We start from the raw sequence: 24,666 nt of genomic DNA on the forward strand, positions 1-24,666 counted from the left end.
TTTGCTCTGCTAAGCCATTGGCCAAAACAGCTTTATTTATTAGTCAGCAAAAGCCACATATATCCAGAAGGACACCCCACATCTCACCTTAGTAAGAAAGGGCACAACTGTGTGTAGCATGAAGAAGGATGTGACATTTGCTCATTACTTCCACCCGCGTGGGAATCTATTGAGTTCTTTATTTGGATTTGTCTGTGTATGTGTTGACAGGTTTTCTGAAAGTCTCTCTCTCTCTCTCTCTCTCTCTCTCTCTCTTTCTGTCTCTCTCTCTCTCTCTCTCTCTCTCTCTCTCTCTCTCCCTTTCTCCTGTGTGTATGGTCTGTCTGTCTATCTGTATGTCTTAATGCTCCATGGCTGTGAACTGCTGGAATTTCTAGTCAAGAAGGAACTATGGCACTGTGGGTACTACTCTTCATAAACAGTTTTGTCTGGTCCCCATGCTTCCAGGGACGATGGTCTGATTTGAACTGTGGCGGCTGCTTTCCTGGTTTCTACCTTGACACCCTATCAAACAAGTCACTGTTTCAAATTCTCCATAGCTTTGGGGGAGAATTCATGAAAATGATTAGACCTGAGGCCCTAGTGAGCAATTCTGATCAGCATGCACTGCAAAGGAAGAGTCCCAAAGTTCTCTGCCATTCTCCACTCTGTTCCCTGGAGACAGGGTCTAGCTGAACCTGGAGCTCCCAATGCTTTCTGGCTAGGCTGGGGTCCAGCAAGCACCAGCAATCCTTTGCGTCCACTTCTTATGCCAGCACTGGAGTTGCTGACTCACATGGCCATGCCCAGCTTTTATGTGTGAGCTAAAGATCTGCACTCAGGACCTCACACTTCACAGTGACACTCTTAGTCACAAAGCCGTCCATACAACGGTTCTTGGACAGTCTGTGTGTGTCTGTGTGTGTGAGTTGTGGATGCCCACAGCAGTCAATAGAATGCCTGGGATCTCCGAGAGCTAGAATGACAGGCAGTTGCTAGCAACCTAATGTGGGTGCTGGGAACTGAACTCTGTTCTTAGGGAAGAACAGCATGTTTTTGTAAACTATCTGCCCTCCATGGGTATTTTTAATGGGATCATCCGTCTACTCGGCTGGAAGGAGCTGTAATTTCACAAGTATTTACCTAATGCTATTAGGGATTTGGCTTTAGAATGAAGCCCAGTCTCACATGGATGTCCTTGGCCTACAGTAAACAAAGCATTCTCTAGGTAAACACACATACATTGTATGCTGCATGTAGCCCAGGCTGAGGGTCATGTTGGAGACTTGTTAACTAAATGTGGTTACTGTGGAGGGAAGCTCTGGGACTCATAGTCAGTATCTAATATCTTAAGAAACATGTCTCTCGTCAAAACTCAGGTTAGTTTAATGGCAGGTATTACTGATGGGAAGGCATGAAAGCACAGAAACCAGGGCATCTGACCGTGTATCTTAAAATCCATGCTGTGGGTTAAATCAACACCCCAAATTAGTACAGCTCTACCTGCCCCGGCTGGAAACTGACTAGGAGAACTGGAGTATGCTGGAATAAAGCAATACAGGCCTCCCACCTGCTCACCCTGGGGGTGCAACTTCATCCTTTGCAAAAGCCTTCCTGTTTCTCCCCAACCCATTTGCTCATCACATCCTATAAGGCTGGAGGCCAAGTTCCAGGCCTCATTCTGTATTAGACAAACTGAATCCAGGGTGCCATGCTCAGGATAAAAAACAAAAACCAACAACAAAAATTACCGTTAGAAGGACACACATGAACTTAACACCTCTGCAGATGACAGAGTGGTCAGACATTTCATGCAGGTGCAGCCTGAGTGCTGTGCACATTAACAGTCTGCGGTCGACTGTGCTGTGTCTTCTGTTAAGAGAGCTGCAGGTGTTCCCGGCCTCTGCTTTCCTTCCTGTATGCGTCACGTGACCAAGTTAATGAGTTAATAATGAGAAGCTTAACGATTTGGCAGGCAGACCAGCGTGCCTTCTTCCATGCTCGGATTCCCCCATCAACACTGCAAAGCAGCCCTGTGGCCTGTCTTCTTCTAGCTTTAATTATTCTACAGGATTAAGCCTGTTGGCGAATCTGGTTGAAATGAGCTATGAAAATCACTGAAGGTCTTAGGCAGACGTAATTTTGCTCTGTGCTCTTCTGCAGGCCCGGTCTGGGCGCCAACTCATTGGAACCTTAGTCGCCTCCCCCATCACATGGCAGACTGGGAGAGCTGCGGTGTCTTTGCCTCGGCTGGGATCACTGAGCCTGGGGAGGACCCAGATGATGCCAGACCCAGATCCTATGCTCTGCGGGCCAACATCCCTGGCAGCCTCAGTCAGCTGGCCTTGGCACAGCCCCCAGATGGTCAGTGATTTAGTCTCTTCAAACTTGTTAGGATTGGCAGTTTATGCCGAAGGCATCTCCTAGAGTGAGGCCTGACACCTTGGCACAGAGAGGCCAATGTGTTGTGTAGGCTATCATGTCTGGGGAGTGGGACAGTGAGACAAATTTCTCACTTGGGTAGAAGTCTGGAAATAATAGAAACAGCTCTAAAGGCATCTGTGCATGGTACAGAGGATCTTTCCTATCTTCACAGAGGGAAGATGTTCTTTTGTTGTGAATCTGTAAACTATTGGCCTGGAGTTGAGAAGCTTTCTTGGTTATTTGCTTCCAAATCTCACTGGGCTGAGCTGGATTAACCTCATTTAACAGCCAGCTGGGTCTTGAAGGGAACATCCAGCCTGAATCAGCATGTAATATTTGGAGCTGAGTTCTCATTAGCATTCCACTAAGGGGGCAGAAGCCCGTCGCCTGGCTTTTCCTCAAGGACCAGTGTGGGATCTCTACACTGCCAAGTGAAGAAGATAACGTGGCATGCTGTGATGTGCCCTGGGAGACTCTGGCTGCTCTTGCTTTTGCATTTTCTTTCTCAGCAGTGTCCCAAGCCTCTTGCTCTCTGCTTCCTTATGTGTGTCTGTAAGGAGCTGCAGGTCGGAGCAGCGGCTCTTACATGGAGCATTTTGCCCCTGGAAGCTCCAAGTGGCACCTAGAGCATCTCAGACATTGCTCCTTCTGAGCCTGTACTTGGTCACCCTGTCCAGAGAATTCGTCCCAATGAAATCATGTGTTCTGTTGGACTGTGTTTTATTTGATGTCCATATCATGTGATGGGATTGTTACAAGGTCTCCTTGGCAGCTGAGACCTCAAGCATCACTTTTTCCTTGCCAGGCATATCGTGAGGGGTGCAGCATGGTCTCATTTGACTGTTTGTGTTTATGGTTTTTGGCATAAATTTTGCTTTCTGCATTCCCATTCTCATCGTCATAGTCTAGGATGGTGATGGCAAGACTGTAGTAGCAGCCGGACAGACCTAGCAGTAGCTCAGAGGGCTTCAAAGGGAGGCAGCAAAACAAAGGAGGCCTGTGCATTATTTCCAGGCTCCTACCTAAGTGAGCTGTTTTGTTTCACTGTCCCACTCCCGGGACGTGTTAGGTGCATCTCACTCTGAGGTCTCAGTGCCAGACAATGGTCCCTGCTTAGGAAACACCTTCACCATCATCTACCAACCAAGCCCAAGTGGTCCAGGGCCTGAGATTTCCCACTGTAAAATGAACAACATTTTATAGGGAACCTTTAAGCTTGGAGCCACTGGGTGCTTTTAGCAAGCTTCCCAGGGATTCAGTGGGAGTCTGCTCCCAGCTTCCTGTTCGACATCACCACTCCACAGTCCCAGCATCCTTCAGTTCTGGCAGTGCCACTTGCACAATATGAGCATGCTGCCCTGACCTCTGAGCACCGCTCTCCATCCAAGTCCCAAGAACTAGAATCAAGTGACTTTCTCCTTTGAGGGTTCAAAGTAATGCTTTCATGGTTAGGAGTTGTGTTCTAAATGTGTTCCCTTACCCTGATCTCTCACACAAACTGATGTTAAAATTACTACGTCAAGTGAACTGTGGATGATTCTTTTGCCAGTTGCTGGTTGAAAAGAAATTCTGCTCTCTGATGTCATGACCCTGGAAACCAAAGCCAGGCATCCATAAACACCGGTAAACATTTGAGTAGAGACAGAGACCAAAACTCTGACTGAAGACAGCCCTTTCCTTACCACGCCTATTCTTAGGTCACCTAACTTAAGCCTCTGCAGCCATCAGGGTGGTTTTCAGTACTGCCACAGTCTGGTTATAGTTAGCCTCTACCAAAGCTCATGATGAGGCCAGAGTCCCACTATGGAGGCTGGGATGGAAGAGGACTTAAGGTCTTTCCAGCAGTCTCGGGTGGACATACAAGAACAGTTTATTTTTGTGAGCCAATGTGACACACTGAGCTGCCCACCTTTTGCCTGTCTGCTTGCTTTTGTTTCTTGCTGCTTCATATAGACAAACCTGGATCCTCTGACACCAGGAGCTGAGCAGACAGCATCCATACTTCAAGAACCGTGAGACAAAATAAGCCTCTTTCCTTTACAAATTACACATGAATGAATGTTTTACTCGCACAACAGAACATGGGCTAGGTATTAAACAGAGCAGCGGGGCTTCTGGTTTATCGAGTTTAAAGATGTTGAAGATGTTAGCAGAGCAGTAAGTAAGAGTAGGACCCTTCGGAGCACGGGACAAAGGTAACCACACAGGTTTCATGACCAAGAAAGCTGACTCCATATTCACAGTCAGTTTTATTAGCTCTGATAATAAATATTCTCCTTTCTGCCTATCTAGTGGGAGCCTTCTAAAGTATTGAACTGATCCCACTAAAGGCAAGAGCCCTCACTACAACAGGACATTTTCCAGTGACATGGGCTGAGCTTTTGGTTTTAGGATGCCTCCTCTGATTCTTTTTAAAGGCAATTCTTGGTTTGTTCCCACGTTGCGGAAGTTTTTCTTGCTGCAAGAAGAGGCTGCTCCTTCTTAGCTCAGACCCTGGCAGGGGCCTGGATTGGAAACTCAGACACACTTGCCTCACAGGCTGGGAGTTCAAACTGTCCTCGAAGAAGCATAGTGTCTGCTGCTGTCTGGGTGTTTCCTCTGAAGGTGGAGGCTTTGGTGGCTTTGGTGTCATGATTGCTGAGTGTGTGGAAGGAAGTGGTAGGGGTGGGGCCTTTAGCTTCCACCTGCTTTATCGTAATTGGTCAGTCAGTTTCATTTGTCATGCATGCAAACACAATTAGGGAGATGGGCTGGAAGGTGGCCCTTCTGCCTGCCTAGCTCTTAGGCTCCTTTTGGGTGGCTTTAAGGGAGAAAAGGTATTGCACTTGCCTCCTTCTAGATGGGACTGGTGAACTCTCCCAAGTATTTCCTCTCTCATAAACTGTTCTTTGTTCTATTCGCCATCATTGCCAGGCTGTTTCCACCCCACCTATCTGATCCTTTACTTTGTTTTTTAATGGCTAGCTCCTCTCAGTTTCCCTTTGAGGTCTTTTTAGTTCCCATAAAATATTCAGACTCTTCATTCCCCATGCTGATCCTCAGCATCAGCCTCAGCTTATATAGACGAGAGTATCTCTTCTTCCCTTTATGCTGGCCGTCAGCATCAGCATCAGCACCAGCTTCTAGAAGACAAGTGCACCTCTTCTTACCTCTATGCTGAACATCAGCATCCACATCAGCTTATGACTACAAGTGCATCTCTTCTTTCTTCTATGCTGTTGTCATAATGAGCATCAGCATCAGCTTCTGGAAGACAAGTGCATCTCTTTCTCCCTCTCTGCTGGTCCTCAGCATCAGCCTCAGCTTATGAAGACAAACAAATCTCTTATTCCCTCTCTGCTGGTCCTCAGCATCAGCCTCAGTTTATGAAGACAAAAAAATGTGCCTCTTCTCCCACCGTCTTACTGCCCAAAACATAGGGAACAGGCATCTAATGATGACTTTGGGACTAAGGTTCCAAAATATGAAACCCTGCCAGAAATAAGGACATCTTAGTAGCAAGGCTTCACCACAGCAGTGATGATTTTTTCCGCCGAGACAGGGATTACTCTGTGCAACAGCCCTAGCTGTCCTGGAACTAATTTTAGTAGACCAGGCTGGCCTCAAACTCACAGAGATCCGCCTGCCTCTGCCTCCCGAGTGCTGGGATTAAAGGTGTGCACCACCACTGTGATGATTTTTTCATGATACTTTTACATTAAGAAAAGTCTCATTCATAATGTGAATAAACAAAAGGAAGAGAATCACAAGTTGTGTGTATTGCTGCTATCAAAAATAGGCAAAAGCATGTTTTTGTATTATTCCAGAAGGATATCCAATGTTTTTTCTTAAAGTACATTTTATTTAAGTATCTTTTAAAACCAAGAGTAAGTTGAAATGACCTTTATAGGCATATGTTACTTCATCTGCTATATTTAATATGACTACATAACATTCCATCCTTCTTATTGTTCAATATATAGCCTGCTTTTTTATTTTTCTTATCATTATAAATAGTGTTATGATAGACATGGTTCATATAAACATTTGGATAGTTGTTTGACTGGCTCTTTGAGGGTAAAACCATGCAATTAAAATTGGGCCAAATAATATTTAACTTTTGCACACATTTAAGCCTTTATATTCTTGTTAATTTTAAAAACCTGGTTTAAAAGATATTTATCTGCCCCAGGCTGAGCACTGTTGAGGTTTTGCGAGTATGAATGTCAGCAAGGCTGACAAAGGCCTTTTTGCATGTGTGTGATGGCATCATGCTGGGTGACAAAGGCCAGTCTCAAAAGGTAGCACTTGCATGGTTCCAGTCATATGATATGCTCAGAATTAGATGTCAGTGATGAAGGTTGGACAGATGGCTTAGGGGCTAAGAGCACTTGCAGGACTAAATTGAATTCCTAGCATCCACGCTGGGTAGCTCACAACCACCTGTAACTACAGCTCAGGGGATATCATGCCCTCTTCTGGCCTCTGTGTGTGCTGCACACATCTGTGCATACACTGCCACACACACACAGAAGTAAATCTTTTTTTTTTATTGAGAAAAGGAGAAAAAAAACATAAACAAAAAAAAACAAGTTTCCACCTCCTCCCAGCCTCCCATTTCCCTCCCCCGCCTCCCACCCTTCTCCCCCTCCTCCCACTCTTCTCCCCCTCCCCCCACTCCTCTCCCACTCCCTCTCCAGTCCACAGAGCAGTCTGGGTTCCCTGCCTTGTGGTAATTCCTAGGTCCTCCCCCCTCCGTCCATATCTAGGAAGGTGAACATCCAAACTGGCTAGGCTCCCACAAAGCCAGCGCATTAAGTAGGATCAAAACCCCATGCCATTGTCCTTGGCTTCTCATCAGCCCTCATTGTTCGCCATGTTCAGAGAGTCCGGTTTTGTCCCATGGTTTTTCGGTCACAGTCCAGCTGGCCTTGGTGAGCTCCCAGTAGATCAGCTCCACTGTCTCAGTGGGTGGGTGCACCCCTCGTGGTCCCGACTTCTTTGCTCATGTTCTCCCTCCTTCTGCTCCTCATTGGGACCTTGGGAGCTCAGTCTAGTGCTCCAGTGTGGGTCTCTGTCTTTATCTCCATCCATCACCAGATGAAGGTTCTATGATGATATGCAAGATATTCGTCAGTATTGCTCTAGGATAGGGTCATTTCAGGTTCCCTATCCTCAGCTGCCCAAGGAACTAACTGGGAACCTCATCTTGGGTACTTGGGAGACCCTCTAGGGTCAAGTCTCTTGCCCACCCTAAAGTGGCTCCCTTAACTAAGAATTGTGGTTCCGTGCTCCCCTATCCACCCTTCCTTTATCCCAATCCTCCTGTTTCCCCAAGTCCCCCCCTCCTTCCCTTCTACCTTTTCTCTCCCCATCTCCCCTTACCCCCATCCCACCCCACCCCCAAGATCCCAATTTTCTCCCCGGCAATTTGGTCTACTTCCCTTAGCCAAGAGGATAACTATATGTTTTTCCTTGGGTTCACCTTCTTACTTAGCTTCTTTAGGTTCACCTATTGTAGACTCCGTGACCCTTATTTATGGCTAGAAACCAATTATGAGCGAGTACATCCCATATTCATCTTTTTGGGTCTGGGACACCTCACTCAGGATAGAGTTTTCTATTTCCATCCATTTGCATGCAAAATTCGAGAAGTCATTGTTTTTTACCGCAGCGTAGTACTCTAGTGTGTATATATTCCATACTTTCTTCATCCATTCTTCCATTGAAGGGCATCTAGGTTGTTTCCAGGTTCTGGCTATTACAAATAATACTCCTATGAACATAGTTGAACAAATGCTTTTGTCATATGATAGAGCATCTCTTGGGTATATTCCCAGGAGTGGTATTGCTGGGTCCAGGGGTAGGTTGATCCCGAATTTCCTGAGGAACCGAAACACTGACTTCCACAGTGGTTGCAGAGTATTTCATCGACAGAGAACGATCAGTGGTCTCCAGAGTTTAACTGTGGAGCCCGGCTGTGATATAGACAGTCAACAAGAGGGCTTTGGCCCTTCAGTTAGAAAACGGTTTCCTAACAGTGATTTCATGGGCCTATTCATATAATAAGATTTTATAAAATCGTATGCATGCACAAGATGATTATGAAAGCTGATAGAATCCAGTGAGGGCTGCATTCTACTTCACAGTGCCATGCCCTTGTCAGTTTCCTGGCTTAAATCGTTGTTCTTTGGTAAAGATATTATCACTGGGGGAAGTTGGGGTGAGAGCATGGGAGCCAGGATTATTTTGAAACTTTTGTGAAATACTACAATTATTTCACATGAAATGTTTTTTAAAATTCCCTTAGGAACATCCAGAAATGCCCAAGAGTTTATGTGTTACGTTCTTTACTCGGTATCATCCATGTGTTTTCTGATTCACCTTCCAAACAGCCTTGACTCTCCCTTCCGTTGTCCTTATTTTGGTAGTGAAGGGAAGAGGCTCTACCAGAATCATTCCCATAATAAAGATGGAAAACCATGGGGTAGGCTTTAAAAAACAGAATTTGTCCTTTTAGAGCTATAAGGCTTTGTCTCTTCACCAAATGTTGTGAGGAAAAAAGTCCCTCTCATGTGCTCATGGTGCACAGTTGCGGATCTCCATGTTGGTGCTGAACAAGATAGCTTCTGCTTCCTCTGGCTGCTTGCTGTAGAGCATGGGTCTTACCGACTGGAAAGTATCATGGTATAGATTTACTTTTGTGACAAAGTAATAGAAATATATTTTTAAAAAGAAGAAGAAAGAAAAAGAAAGGACCCAGATATCTCCGTTGACAGAGCGTCAGTCTTGGACCAGTGAGAAGACTTAGTGGGTGAAGGCAATTTCTTCCTAACCTGATTACTAAAGTTTGATCCAGGAACTTCGTGGTATAAGAAAAGTAGCTCACCAGATTTGTGCTCCTCTGACTTCCACACACACACACACACACACACACACACACACACACACACTTATGGGAGAAAGAGAGAAATAAAAAGTTTGTCATAAATGTGCTATTAGCCAGGTTTTGCTATGGACAATGCTTACTCTGAGTGGGGTTAAAGAGAATAGAACCAGGACACTGAGGTCACTTGAATGTCCTGTGGACTCTGATTCTTGTTAGTGATCTGCAATCATGCACTTCACTTGTTTGGTCTGTTTTCTTACCTGGAAAACAAGGATTAAACACGGGAAGGTGTGTTATAGACTGAATTTTGTCCCTGTGATTCTTAAGCTCATTCCTGTAACTCAACTGTATTTGCATATGGGTTCTGAAATACTTCTTACTGGTGAATGCAGCTACCAGGATGGTCCCTGATCCAATATGACTGTTGTCTCTCAGGGGTAGTTGTACATGTAACAAGCAATCAACCATTTGTGAGGTAAAGAGAAGACCTTCGGAGAATCCACATCAGTCAACACCCGCCTCCCAACCTCCAGGCCTGTGAGAAGGGGACCATCACTCCTTTTAGTAGTCAAAGAGCCTGAGGTCCTGCTTTCTAAGACTCACAGTGCAGATCATTTCCTATACAAGGTGTCACCAGCTAGTCTTTTGTGTCTGGCCTCAAGATCCACAGGGTACCAGTTAGGCTTACTTGTCAGTGATGTTGTCTTTCATCTGCATTGCTGACTAGAATGGCGGCTTTATTGGTGGAGTGTACTTTCCAGTGCCTTCTCTGACTTGACACCAACAAGGTGCTAGAGGTCAGAACAAGAGTGTTGGGGAAGATCATTTAAAATATTGTACCATCCTTTTAGTAATTGCTGTGGTCTTTTATCCTGTCCCTTGTATTATTTTTAATAAAATGCTGATTGGCCAGTACCCAGGCAGGAAGTAGAGGCAGGCAAGGAGAACAAGAGAATTCTGGGAAGAGGAAAGCTTCAGTCTGCAGTCGTCACCCAAATGCAAAGTAGCCAGACACAAAGCAAGTGAAATGTGACTACCTTACTGGAAAAGGTACCAAGCCATGTGGCTAACATAGACAAGAATTATTGGCTGAGTTAGAAGAGTTAATAAGAATCCTGAGCTATAGGCCAATCAGTTTATAATTAATGTAGACCTCTTCATGTTTCTTTGGGACTGAATGATTGCAGGACCGGGTGGAACAGAAACCTCGGTCAACAAGTAATAACGGAGACAGAGAGGGAGAGGGATAGAAAAATAATTGCTAGTTATCAGATCATTTGGTAATGAAGTCATGTGGTGCTTTTGCTTTTACATGGATTATGTTTATCTTTTTAAAAACTCTGTATCATCTTGCCATCTTCCCCTAAGTGGAGCCTTACTTTATAAGAAAGATATTAAAGAAAGTACCATAAACTCATTGCCCATGCCAGCCAGGCTGGGAATCACAGTAGGTTTTGATTGCTCTGCCTGGGAGTCTCCTTTTCCCGCCTCTGTTTTCTTCTTAGGGACTGAAGTAGGAGGATTACCCCTTGAAAACCTGCAGACCCATAAATTGGGTTCCAGACAGCTCCCGCGGGAGGAGGATTACTTTTCTGTAGATGAGCCAGTGTTTCCTGGTCTAATGCCTCTGTGCTAGTCACGTGCTGGGCCTTTTCCTGCAAGGATGAGTGGCCACAGCTTCCAGGGGACTGTCATTCCTCTGGCCCTCACTTTACTCGTTGAGAGAAGCACATCATCCTAGTCCAGCTAGAACCAGCAGCCCCAGGACCCTGAAGCACAGGGGAACTGAGGAGCCAGGGGAGAGGTGCGGGGAATGAGTGACTTCCACATTAAAGGGCCTACCTTAGCATTCTCATTTATTATCTCTGTGAAAGGTACCACGCATGTCAGGGAGTGAGCACGTGTCATGAGACCTCTTCGAAAAATGGAAATAATGATTTTCTTTCTAATGTTCTTTTGGCTTCAGTTAAGAAGCCAAAAATAGGGAGGAGTTAGGCTCTCCCTGACCTCTGGGGAAGAGGCAGCAGTGTGACTTGCCAGCTGATTGGATCCCTCCTCCACACCTATGTGGTGCTGGGATAGTCAGTCTGGATTCAGAGGAAGGACTCCACTATCTAGGGGAGCTGGTATCACAGGGATAGGTATTGGTGAATTGCTGTGAATGGACTATCTTCTGTCTAGACACAAGGAAGATCTACATGGGCAACGCCCAAGAGGGATAAAGAAAAGGGCGCAAGTTTGCCTCTAGCATGGAAACCAAAAATACAGACTCAGTATGGTGAAGACTGAATGACCATGATGAGGACCCAAGAGAACACAGCATGTCTATAGATATACATTCCCACTGGCCAGGTGGACTGAAGAATTGCAAGGAGACATTTTACTTCAGAAAAAAAACTGGAATATTTAGAAGACTGTATCTTTAACTATCGATTGGGGAGCCTGAACTAGAAAATGTTATTGATGAGTCTTATTGTAGTTCTGTCTTAGAGCGTTTTTTTTTTTTTTTTCAGTTTCATTGTCTTGCTAGTGAGTGAATCTTAATTTTCTCAGTGGGAGCATGCAAGTTGTCTTCAGAGTTCCCGATGCCTGTGCCTTCATATCCTGGGGTTGAAAATCTATCCTTCTAGTCCCCTTGGATCAAAGCTGATTTGTTTTTGATGGAGTCTGTCTTGGGTCTCTGCTGCCCTCTTCCTTGAGGTTTTGTATTTCTGTTTCTTCCCATGGCTCACCTGCTGAGACCTCTGTGACGTCAAGGCCACCAGCCCCTAAACCTGCCATTCCTTCTCGGCTCCGAGTTTTGAGATCTTTTCATCTTCACACAGCCATTCTTACAAGCCATCTGTTGAATGACAGCTCCAAGTGCCTGAACATTCCTGCTCAAAGGGCTGCCTTTCTCCCACACCCATGGCACACAGTGTCCTCCCTTTCTGGAGTCTGCAATCAAATCCACTTATATATGCCATTCTCTCCTATCCTGGGGTTTTGACATGTCTATTTCTCTACCTACAATAGTCATGGTCTAACTAGTAGCATTCTTGCTCCCAGAAACACATTTGCATCAAATCAAGGCCCATATAAGGTTGATGATGGATGAACTTGAACCTTAGGCGATGTCAGGAAGACATGAAGGGCAAGATCTGCTTCTTCACACACCCACTGCCATCCTGTATTGGCACACAAAGCAGGTGCCCTGTCAGGAAGCATCTGGGCTGTGGCTTTCTCTAGTGTTCTTTTGTTTGTAATATTAACAATAAGGCTTGCCTGAAAATTAGAGTGTGGAGCTAGCCACTAGTTAGCCATAGAGGTTAGGCAGTGATGGTATACACCTCTAATCCTAGCATTTGGGAGACAGATGCAAATGGATCTCTGTGAGTTCAAGACTACCCTGGGCTACACGAGATTGACTCTGTCTAAAAGAGAAACAGAGCTCACACAAAGCTGATCCCAGCACTTGAGATTCCATGCCTTTAATCCCAGCACTAAGGAGACAGACAAGAGTGGTGGCTGGGAGGAGAGAGGAATGTAAGGCAGGAGGAGAAAGAAGCTCAGGGGAAGTCTGAGAATGCAGTCTGAGCATTCATAGAGACAGGATTGGTCCTTCATTCTGAGCACTGGTAGAGGTAATAACTCTCTGGTGTCTGACTGCTCTGCTTCTCTGATCTTTCAGTTTTCACCCCCTAATACCTGTCTCCAAGTTTTTATTATTAAGACCAATTAGAATTCATGCCTACCGCTTTCCTCAGAGCATCTGGACCCTGCCGTGGCCTTACATGAAACATGGCAGCAGGTCTTCTCAGACTCTGTGGTGGGCTGTGTGAGGTGACTAATGTGTCTCCTCTGGGACAGCAGGGACTGAAGCCACGGTGGGAGTGCTGGTCCACCTGGGAGCTTCCCAGCTGAGGAGCTCCTGTGCTGAGCTGACGGCCACCCATCTTCTTACAGGAATAATTAGTGTTTCTGCCATAGAAACGAAGCTGTAGCTGATGTGAGGAGCCGGGTATGAAATGGCGCATGTTGTTCATGTCCAAGAGATCCATCTCGTGTCTAATTTGGCACTGGCTTGAAACAGCTGCTGCCTTTAGACACTTCAATTTGTTATCCACAATAGGAAAGAGACCCGGGGAGTGTCCAGGGCAGATCCATCAGAATTCGTGCTGCCCCTAACTTACAAACAGCTGAGCTACCTCCCTCCTGCCAGCTCTCTTGGACCATTCCATTTTAATTTTTAGAAACACCTTGTCTCCACTTTCCCCAGAGGAATCAATGGTAGCCTGAGTTACTAAAGTCTGGGTTTGGAGGTGGCCATGCCACAGATGCATGCCTTTCTACTATAAACTCTACTGACTATTCCTGGCCCCGTATCCCTGAGCCGTGTGGCCAGATATCTACAGAATTCAGCCAAGGAATTTCTCAAGATAAATGGGTGCCTAAGAGAATCAACCTGGGGTTGGTGTTGGGGCAGCAGGCGTCTTGTCAGGTGTGCATATGACAGGACAGAGAGCCCCCGTTTACAGTAAATAGCCTAGTTGTAACTACATCCAACTAGAAGATAGGTGTGGGAATCTTATGGATGGGCTTCAGTGGTTTGGGCTTGGACCATGGAGCCTTGTGAGAGCATACATGGAGATTTCAGTGAGACAGCCATGATGGCTGGTGTAGACCAATCATCTATTGGCTGATAGGACTGTCAAAAGCCACCTTCCTGAAAGAAGGAAAATTGTACCACACCTGTTACTGGGACTAAAGCTTGGAAGGCCTCTACAGAACTCTTGTAATGCCTATTGTTGATTGATGACTTCATGACATCTGAAATTAAAATCTGGGCAACTGGGAACACCCATGAGGTATTACTTTTCTTAATTAAATAATTTGAAATGGGAAGATCCACTTTGAATGCAGAACTTCCGAGGTGGGAAGATCTGCCTTCAATCCAGGCCATACCTTCTGCTGGCAGCCAATGTGAAGGACATGGATGAAGTAAGCGTTTGCTCTTTGCTTGCTCTCGCTCTTGCTCTAAGTCCCTTCCCTAACTGGAAGTGGAGTCTACTTCTTTGGGATTCCAGCACACACTGAAGAACAGCTGAGACATCCAGCCTAGTGGACCGCACAGCTACTGGATTCTTGAACCTTCTGATGGTAGAGAGCCATTGTGAGGCTTGACTATAAGCTATTCTAATGAATCTCCTTTGTATGTATACACACACACACACACATATACATACATACACACACACATACACACACACACACAGTACGTGCTGTTTCTCTAGAGACTTAAGCTCACACAGCACTCTCTGAACATCTGGATTCTAGTCTGTCAAAACATATGTCACTTGTGTCAGCAGTAGGGGACAGAGACGCATCTCCACACTGCTTCATTCAATTGCCTTACAAGTTCCCCTGCTCTTTTAGAGACTTCAGCTTGGGCTAGACTGCAATTTCTAGCATTAAAGCAGAAAAGAATTTCAAGACTAGCCAGTTGATGTTTCATTAAAGATATTTCAAGACTAGCAGAGTTGATGTTTCATTAAAGATATTCTAATATAAACTTTAAGTATGAGGCTGCTCAGATAAACATACCCAAGTGCAGGTAGAGGCTTTCCAGGGGAGACTAGCAGTTTTCTTATGAACCATGTCTACCTCCTTGGTGTGGCCAAAGCACATCTTAAAGGTGACTAAGATACCTTTCACCTGATTTCTTCTCTCTCTGTTTAAGTGCGATGATAGGGCAGCTTCAAAGGTACCACGGATGGGATTATAATCTGCTAAGAAATAAATAGAAACAAGAGCTTCTAGAATCACACAGAAGTTTAACACGTCTTTTCCCTGTTAATGGGGTTTCCTGCTAAAACTCCTAGAAGATTGTGTGTCTGTAGCCTGGATGGGAGCAAGGCTGTACACAGTTATAATTATTCTCTCTGTTGCTACAGAGAAGCTGAAGACCTCTATGTCCTTATAATTACCCTGTTTTATTCTCTACTTCACCTTGAGCCACCCAGATGTCACAGTGTGTGGTCACTAAGAGCCAAACACACTGAGGGACAGTTGTATCTTATGTAAACTTGACACACAAGCTAGAGTCATCTGAAAGGAGGGAGCCTTCATTGAGAAAATGCCTCCATCAGAACCAACTCTATGGCATTTTCCTTATTGATGGGGAGGGCCTAGCTCATTGTGGGTGTGGCCACTTCTGGGCTGGTGGTTGTGGGTTCTGTAAGAAAGCAGACTGAGCAAGTCGTAGGGAGCAAGCCTATAAGCTGCACTTCTCCATGGCCTTTGTGTCAAGTTCTGTCTCCAGGATCCTTCCGTGTTTGAGTTCCTGTCCTGGTTTCCTTCAATGATGAACAATATTGTGAAAGTGTGAGCCAAATAAACCCTTTCTTCCCCAGCTTGCATTTTGGTCACGGTGTTTCATCACAACAATAGCAACCTTAACGAAAACAAGTTGGTACCGGCATAGTGGGGTATGGCTGTGACAGACCTGACCATGTTTTGGGGAGGATTGTGGAAAGACATTGGAACTTTGAGTAGAAGAGCCATTGACTGTTGAGAGCTCAGCTGAATGTTCTGTCAGAGCTTGGATGATAAGAATGTTGAGCACAATGGGGAAGATGAAGGCCTGGCCTTTGAAGTTTCAGAGAGAAGTTTAAATATCAGGGCCATTTGCTATTTTCAATTAAGAGTCTGTCATTCTTGTCACCTGGGGCTGAGGAGTAAGTCACAACTAACAAAAGAACACAAAGGACCACGTCAGCACCACTGAAGTGAAAACTTTCATTTCTAGGGCAATGAATCTTGGTCAGCTGGAGCTAAGAAATCAGCAGCGATTAAGACAAGACCAGTGTCACTGAGGTAGAATTTCTTAGAAAGTGTTTTCTCAGGGTCAGCACACACAAGCTATGTTCCAGCAGTAGTCAAGGTTGTACCTTGTGCTGGCATCTGAACTCACCCAGGTGGAGCTGGTTTTGAAGACATGAAGGGGTCGTGCAGAGAAGCTGAGGCTTGACACTGTGAGAGGCCAGGGGAGGCCATTGATGAAAGGGCAGCCTCAGTGGTAGATGAAGATCCAGGACTGAGGGTTCATGCAGAGAAGCTGAGGCTTGGCACCATGAAGAGAGCCTATGAGAGGTTAGGGGTGCAAGTTTAGCCTACATGTAGCAAGGGACCCCAGCAGTTTTGGAGATGCCAGTGCCATGGACGACCAACAAGACCAGCAGCAGCAGTGGAGTGGAGCCAACCTAGAAGACCAGCTGTGTGTGCTTCAGAGGGGAAGCTGACAGACGACCAAGGCCTTTTGGAAGAAGTGAGAGGATTGTGAATGAATCCCAGATATGTGGACACTGAGTTATTTATACTGTTGGAATTTGATTTTGCTTGGTTGAGATTGTGATTGTGCCCTGGTTCTTCCCTCTGGCCAAAGGTATTTAATTTAACTTTGATTTACAGGAGCCCATAACTGAAATACTTAGAACTTAAAAAGAAATTGTAGGTTTTAGAGAGATTGGATATTTTAAAGAGACTGAAATTTTAATGTGTTTGAATTTGTAAAGACTGAGGGACTTTTAAAGTTATTTATGTTTTTAATGTTAAGATCTTGGAGATGAATCAGAAAGAAAAAGTGTGGCGCCATAGTGCTGTGTTTGTCAAGTTCACCAGGGATCAGTTTGCTGGCTAGTCCTATGTCAGCTTGACACGCAAATGAGTCATTTGAAAGGAGGGAACCTTAACTGAGAAAGCGCCTCCATGAGAACCATCTGTAAGGCATTTTATTAATTACCTATTGATGGGGAGGGCCCAGTCCATTATGGGTGTGGCCACTTCTGGGTTGTATAAGAAAGCAGGCCGAGCAAGCCAGTAACCATGGCCTCTGCATCAGCATCTACCTCCAGGTTCCTGCCCTGTTTGAGTTCCCTGTCCTGACTTACTTCAGGGATGAACAAGCAGTGTGGAAACCCAAGCCAAACAAACCCTTTCTCTCAGCAGCTTGCTTTTTGGTCATGGTGTTTCACTGCAGCAATAGAAACCCTAACTAAAGAAGACACCTCCCAAATTACTTCTGGTCATGGATCTAGCAATAGAAGCCCTAACTAAGACACATGGACAGGGAAGCGTAGGTATTCTATTTCCACAGAGAGATTTATCAGTATGATTCTACCAAATGAAACACAGGTACAGGGAGAGCCCACTGCACCAGAGACCTCCATGGGCCTGGCTGTGATGGCTGTGTGAAGGAGATAAGCAGACTCCCTGGTTCCTGCTGGCACTGAGCAGGAGGAGCGGTGGCAGGTTTATCTCCCCTGGCAGTAAGCTGCACTAATTGCTTTGGAAGCAAGGCCTTTTCCCGGGCAGCAGCATATGCCACATGAATTGCCTGAAGCAAAGATAAAAAGCCACCTTATTCTTCCTTTATTGAAGTTTAATAATACGGTAGGGCTGTCACGACTTCCCACAAACTGTTTAATTTAGAAAAGGCGTGGGGACTGGCTACCTTCTGGCCACATCTGTTGCGCAGTTCCCAGCCCAGCAATTTGGAACCTTCTATTCTGCTGTAGTTAGGCTCCTGAGGACCCTTGGGGATTATGGGTCAGTGAAATTAGCTATGTTTGTATTCATCTAAAGCAGCCTGGCCCTTGAAGGGCAAGATGTTATTTTCCATGGTGTATCGGATGACAGAGCTGCAAAGGAGGCAGTTGGTATGGAAAGCATCTGAAGTATAAAGTTTCCGGGGGATGGGTGAAGATGTGCACATGTGTGCAGATGTGTGTGTGTGTGAGTGTGAGTGTGTGAATGCATGCATATGTGTGTGTTCCTTTGTTTGCCACCTTATTTTTAAGGCAGGGTCTCTCGCTAAACCAGTAGCTCACCAAGTGACTAGACTGGCTGGCCAAAGTGCTTCCAAGAGCCTCCTGTTTCCACTTACCTGTATTCCAGCTGAACTCAAGTCCTCTTGCTTATGATGTAGATAGTTTAACAACTAAGCCACCTCCATAGCCACCAGCCTTCTGATTTTCTTTTTAAATTTAAATATTGATAATAATCCTCCCTACTCCACCTGTTTTCCCTCCATTTGTACAAGATTTGAAAGCTTTTAAAGAAGCCCACAATCCATTCCCACAGAACAGCATGTGTGTGGAAGAACGCCTATGGCTGTGATGTGGTGGTGAGAACAGCTGGAGAACATGGGAATGGGCGGGCAGTGTCCTTAGGAGGAAAGTGGTCCCTGGGCCTTGGCAGAACTCCCCTCACCCAGACCCGAGCTCCCTCGCCACTTCTTCCTTTGAACATCTCAGCACTGGCACTGAATGGATTCCTAGAATTGTCATTCTAGGGCTCATGGATGAGCACCCTCTCTTAGTGACTACAGACCTGTTGCCCTGTGATGTGACTGTCATTTCCTGTCACAAGCTATAAAACAAACAGGCAAGGACTCCGAAATGAAGAGGGTTTCATGTTGTTTTCTTGGCCCACAACACTCTTCAAGTGCTTCTCTCAACAGCCCATACCTCTGAGTGCAAAGAGGAAAAAGAAGGCTCAGAGAAGAAAAGCATCTTAAAGGAGAGGCAAAATGGGGACAGGAGGGGACAAAAATGTCTTCCTATAGTCCCGAACCCTGATGGACTCTGCTCTGTCCACCATCCAGGCAGTTACCGTGACCATTCCACAGATGGCAAGATGGGGCTTCATGGTCCCTGGTACAGCAAGAACAAGTGCATTTAGTTCATTGTTTTTCTGTTTGTTGCTATCCAGGGGCTAAACCTCATTTATGTTAGCACGTAAGATGGCTAAGATGGTGTTTAATATAACCGTGATACCAAAACAGTGTTAAGTAACTGTTAAACACTAAAGATCCCCTGGGCATAAAGTGCCTTGATATGTTCTGTCTGGTAAGTAGCAAGGTTCAGGGACAGTGATTAAGAAGAAGGGTGGGCCTGGGCAGTGCTGGCATTAACTCTGTGAGTTTGAGGCCAGCCTGGTCTACAAAGTGAGTACTAGGACAGCCAGGGATATTATGCAGAGAAACTCTGTCTTGAAAAACCAAAATAAAATAAAATAAAAAATAAAAAATAAACAAAAAAAGAAGAAGAAAGAAAAAAGAGAAAATGGAGGAAGAGGAGGAGGAGAAGAAAACAGGGTTGGGGAGTGGGGACTTGGGCTAGGGGATAACTCTATAGTGTGCTTTCTTGCAAGCATGAGAACCTAAGTTCAGTTACCCAAAAATCCTGTCAAAAAGGCTGGTGCACAGGTACAAACTTGGAGTCCTAGTGCTGAGGAGGTAGGGATCAGTGAAACCCTGCACAGGTCAGCTAGCCTTGCCTTCTTAGTAGGTTCCAGGCTAGTTCCATGATGTCTCAGAAGCCAAGGTGAACAGCACCTGAGGAGCAAGAGCTGAAATTGTCCTCTGACTCCATGTGGATGTGCACACACGCACACTGATGCTCGTGTGTGTGCATGCACACACTCAACCAAAGGAAGGGGAAGCGCGAGAGGTACATTTTATCATGAGGTCACTTTGCCGAGGCGTCATCCTGGCTTCAGGATCTTTGTGACAGCTGTGGTACAGAGATCCTCTCACTTCAGACACCCAAACTCAACTCAAACTGGATGAGCAAAGAAGCAAGTACACTGGCTTACTCATCGGGAAAGACAGTGCGTGTCTGTGTTGCGTGGTCTAGCCCTGCTGTCACGACCCAGTCTCATCCCCTTTGTCTTAGTTAGGGTTTCTATTGTTAAGATTTTATCACAGCAACAGAAATGAAACTAGGTCTTCTTCAAATCATGTGTATTTTGTTAGTATAAGAGAGTCAGAAGAAAGAAAAAGGGTCCTAGGTCCCTGTGGTGGTTTGAAAGAAAATGCCGCCCCGCGCCACCCCCCTAGGCTCAGGAAATGGCACATTTGGAGGTGTGGCCTTGTTTGAGTGGGTGTGGCCTTTGGAGGAAGTGTGCCACTGTGGAGGTGGGCTTTGGGGTCTCACGTGCTCAAGTCATGCCCAGTGTGCAGTCTCCTTAATGTCGCCTGAGGATCAAGATGTAGAACTCTCAGTTCCTTCTCCAGCACCAGGTCTGCCTGTGTGCTGCCTTGATGATAATGGACTAAACCTCTGAAACTGTAAACCACTCCAGTAAAAGGTTTTCCTTTATAAGAGTTGCCATGGTCATGGTGTCTCCTCACAGCAATAGAAACCCTAAGACAGTCTCTATCTGTATCTTCTGGAGCTCTCTTGATTTACTAGATTGACTTACAGGATAGAGTTTGAGCAATTTAACAATAGCTGTTTTCATACTGCAGAGGCTGAGAACCAGGGAGATACTCATCCCGTGAGTCTAGGTAGCTGGACAGTCCCAGTCTATCACTGAAGGCTTAGAGGAACCTTAGAGAACCATTGGTCTTCAGTACATTAGAAGCCCGGGAGCTTGGTGTACTGGGAAGGGCCCTGAGAAGGCAAGCAGGCTTTCCCTTCAGATCTCCTTTTATTACCTGGGCTGCCCCCAGAAGTTGCCACCCACCACTTAGGATGGCTCCTCCCATTTCAAATAACTGGATCAAGAGAGTGGCTCACAAGTATGCCCAGTGGCCTTTCTCTTAGTTGATTCTACATCCACTCAACTTGACAATCAAGATTATCCATCACACCACATTAGGCCTCAGGTTCCCCATTTGTCATTGGTGTGATGAGCCAGAATGGTCGCTCTGACTCTTGTGTGACACCCTCTGTAGTGATGGCAGCATTTTTATGTGCACCCTGACAATGAGGTAGTAGTCCTAATGGATTTTATGCTTTGTCCTTACAGCACTTCAGGGAGCATTTGGACAAACTTTTCGCCAAAGGAATCGGAATGCTGGATATCGCTCTGAATGAAGCCTTCAACATACTCAGTGATGTAAGGACCTCTTTGACCTACCTTGCTCAGACTCAGGACAATAGATGGGGTTTGTAGAACATCTCGGTCAGGGTTATTTTCAGTCCTGAGGTGCTCTGAGAGCAACAGGAGCAAACCGGAATGGCACCTACGTCTGGATCGATCAGGGTGTCAGCCCTGCAGAGTAGGCTATTGTCATTCTGCACATGAGCAAATGAAGGGTCATGCACAGCATGTGGGTGGTAGATAATTAGCCTGGATCCTAGGCCTGGGCTTTGCTTGATTTTACTTTGCCACTCAGTGAAATCCCAGTGTAGATTTGGGGTTTTTATACCCCCAAAGGTACACTGGCTCTTGGGTCAAAGGTTGGAATAACACCTAGAGATTCCTTCATCAATGACATTTGGCACAAAGAAAGCCACTGTGGTCTCAATCCTGAGCCAGTGTCTTTTCCTCCTGCCATAGAAAAAAAAAACACAGAACGAAGTGTCTAGCCATTTTCTTCAGTATAAGCCCAAAGCCAGCCTCTCTTGCCTCATTTCCAGAATCTGTAAGCTACAGGTGATTTAACATATATGCAAGAATTCATGCATTCAGTAAAGTGTTGGACTAGCATACACAAAGTCCTGGGTTCACATACCGGTAATATGTAAATTGTGTATGGTGGCATACACCCATAATCTTAGCAGTTGGGAGATGGAGGGAGACGGATTAGAAGTTCAAGATCATCTTCAACTACACAGTGAGATCCTGGAGTCAGCCTCCTCCCTCCCAACCTCCCTCTCCTTCTGTCTCTCTCCTTCTCTCCCCCGCCCCTTGCCCTTTTCTCTCTTACACAGACACACACACACATACAGAGTTCATGGGTTAGAGAGTACCCCTCAGTTAATAGCATATTAATAGCTTAGAAAGCCCCGACCTGGGCAGAGGTCCAGCTGCTCCTTCATATTGGTTTGGACCCAGGCGGGTGACTTTTTGGACCTCAGAGCTGTCAGTCTCAGCAGTCCTGAGTTATCAGTCTCTTTCTGAGAGGTGATGCTGAAGAGACTTGACCTGATTTGGAAGCTCCGTCTTTTTATCTCAAGAACTACTCTGAGCTCAGCCTCTTGTCAGAAGTCTTCCCCACAGCTCATCCTGCTGCCCTGCTCTTGGTGGTAGAGGAGCCTGAGTTAGGGGACTGTTAGCTTTGTGGTCCTCTGGAGTCAGGCTGGCTGAGCAGGGAGAACCTCCAGTGTGAGATACTGAATAGGGGATTCTCAGCTTCACTCTTCTTATCTATGAAGGCAAACATGTGACTTTTCCTGGAGGCACATAAGGAAATGGCTGTTAACCCTAAATAGACCATGCACAGACCAGAGAAAGGATTCTATCCAGGTCCAACATGGTGAACACTTTCCTATTGGAGTTGCTTCCAGCTGCACATGCAATTCCAAGGGCAGTTTCCTACCAAGGAGTCCCATCCCCACCTGGGTGACAGCTCACGAAAACTATGCTTCCAGTGAGCGTTACCTTTACCAGACTTGGCCATCCCTGCATTGTCTTGCTTCCTTCATGGCTAGGACTCCAGGTCAAGATAATTTATGGGTTACTGCAGCGCCTTCCCCATGGCAGATGGGAGAGTCACACTGGGAAGAGAGGCACTCTAGGAAAGAGGGAGACACATACTTCTAAGAATCCAAATGAGATCACTTTTTAACTCCAGAGATGTACCTGAGATGATTGCAGTCGATAAAACAAAAGCAAAAGAGAAGTTAGGGTGTGCATGCTGTAAACAAACATTTATAATATTGTTTGTGAAATTTCCAGAAAGTATCCAGGATAGGAATAAGGCCATACTTCACTTTCCTATAAGCCTGGGCCTGAAGCACGGTTCATTGCTGTTTTATTTTCCTTATTAGAAAATATTTTCATATAAAATCCATAGTGCCTCCCACCAGCACCTTTATAATGCGTCTTCCCAACCATGCTGGAATTTCTGATCCTCTGCGGCTGAAAGCTTTGACCCAACTTCAGTCTCAGGGACCCCTTCTTCCATACCCCTATCAGGGTCCGGTGCTAACCCAGACCCTCAATTATTTCTCTAAACCAGACCCCAACATAAGCTATCTCTCTCTGGACTGGATAGGAGGAGACGGGAATAAAGACATGACTCACATAGTCTCATTGGGAGGGAGATTCTCAGAGATCCCTCATGATATTCTGAGTTCACATCCTGAAGAATTCCCTCCGTTTATTCTCCAAACAGTCTTTATACCAAGACTTAACTGAGGGTGAAATATGTTAGCATTCTGTCTCCTAGGTAACCAGTAAATGGCCTTTTGTCATGTCCCCAACTACCTGTCTGCTCTGTATGCTATTACAAAGAAAGGAGCAAGACATACTGACCTTTTATTAGGTTAGCGACAGCTTGCCTGGCAGGATATGTGACCCATCTCAGGTGTGGCCTATGGCTTGGTGGCTTGGCTGCTATGCCATATAGAAATATGGGCCTATACACCCTGAACTCCAAGTCTCTCTATCCTGCCTCAAAACAGCTCTAGCTTCTTCTTGGAGACAGCCTTGCCCCTCACATGGCCTCTCATTCATCCCCTCTCCCTTTTCTTTCCCTGGAACATTTGTTTTAATTGTTTTCCCTACTTATCCCCTTCGTTCATCAGTTTTGGCTTCAAATATTCCTGAGCCAGTGATACAGCCAGATAAATGCTGAGCCACCAAAATCTTCAACAGAGGGTGGTGTACAAGCTGGGGTGCTACCCTTATGCTGGATATTTGCAATGTACTCACACATATATGTTCTTCACTTCAAAATTTAAATACATTTTTGCAAGAAGGGCCACTGTACTTATATATATTAAAGGCTAGGAGAAATCTGTAAGGTAGAGAAATGTACTGTTTCTTTTGGTACTTAGATGTCTTGGCTCACATAATACTTTATATCATATCATAAACTTAATATTAACATCTTGTAGTCTGGGTCCACTAAGCATATGTTTGGGCATAACACCCTTTATATCCTTTAAAATATTGTGTACACAGTGCCAGGGACCACTAACATCCAGAGAAAATACCAATATGGGTGCCTTTAGCCCTGCTCAAATCCTTGTTAGTAATTTTTTTTTTATCACAAGTGTGTGTGTATGAATGTATGTGTGTGTGATTGCGGAGGCCAGCGTAAGCTTGTCTGTTCCCCTCTTCTACCATGTGAATCGGGAGATTGAACTAAGGTCATCAGACTTGGTGACAAGTACCTTTTACCCTCTGAGGCATCTTATTGGCTCCCCTTATCTTAAACAGTGAAACCTTCTACGGATCCATATGCCTATAGAAACCCTATAGAGTCTGACCAATCAGACCCAAATGGATTGCTCATCAATCCTAGAGAGTGGGAAACAGCTCCAGTGAAGGCTGCCAAATGCCCATGCTAGACATTGGCTAGCAGCTGGCACCGTATTTGTCTGAGTGCACATTTATCTAATAGAGAAACATTTTTCCCCATCTCTCTCCACTGGGCTTTTCAACAGCTCAATTCTTAT

At 45.5% G+C, this 24,666-nt stretch overlaps 1 protein-coding gene across 2 annotated transcripts in view; it reads left to right on the forward strand.

The window, feature by feature from the left end:
* Cacna2d3 (calcium voltage-gated channel auxiliary subunit alpha2delta 3) overlaps window positions 1-24,666 on the forward strand; it is an 835,389-nt gene that overhangs the window by 402,505 nt on the left and 408,218 nt on the right. For both annotated transcript variants that reach the window (XM_041662952.1, XM_041662953.1), the window contains exon 10: window positions 21,065-21,154. In XM_041662952.1, coding sequence (XP_041518886.1) covers window positions 21,065-21,154 — 90 coding nt within the window. The remainder of the gene's footprint in view (window positions 1-21,064; window positions 21,155-24,666) is intronic.

This window comes from Microtus oregoni, unplaced genomic scaffold (genome assembly GCF_018167655.1).
Source record: "Microtus oregoni isolate MIOR12 unplaced genomic scaffold, Mior012 000013F_ref0000133, whole genome shotgun sequence".
Taxonomy (NCBI): Eukaryota; Metazoa; Chordata; class Mammalia; order Rodentia; family Cricetidae; genus Microtus; species Microtus oregoni.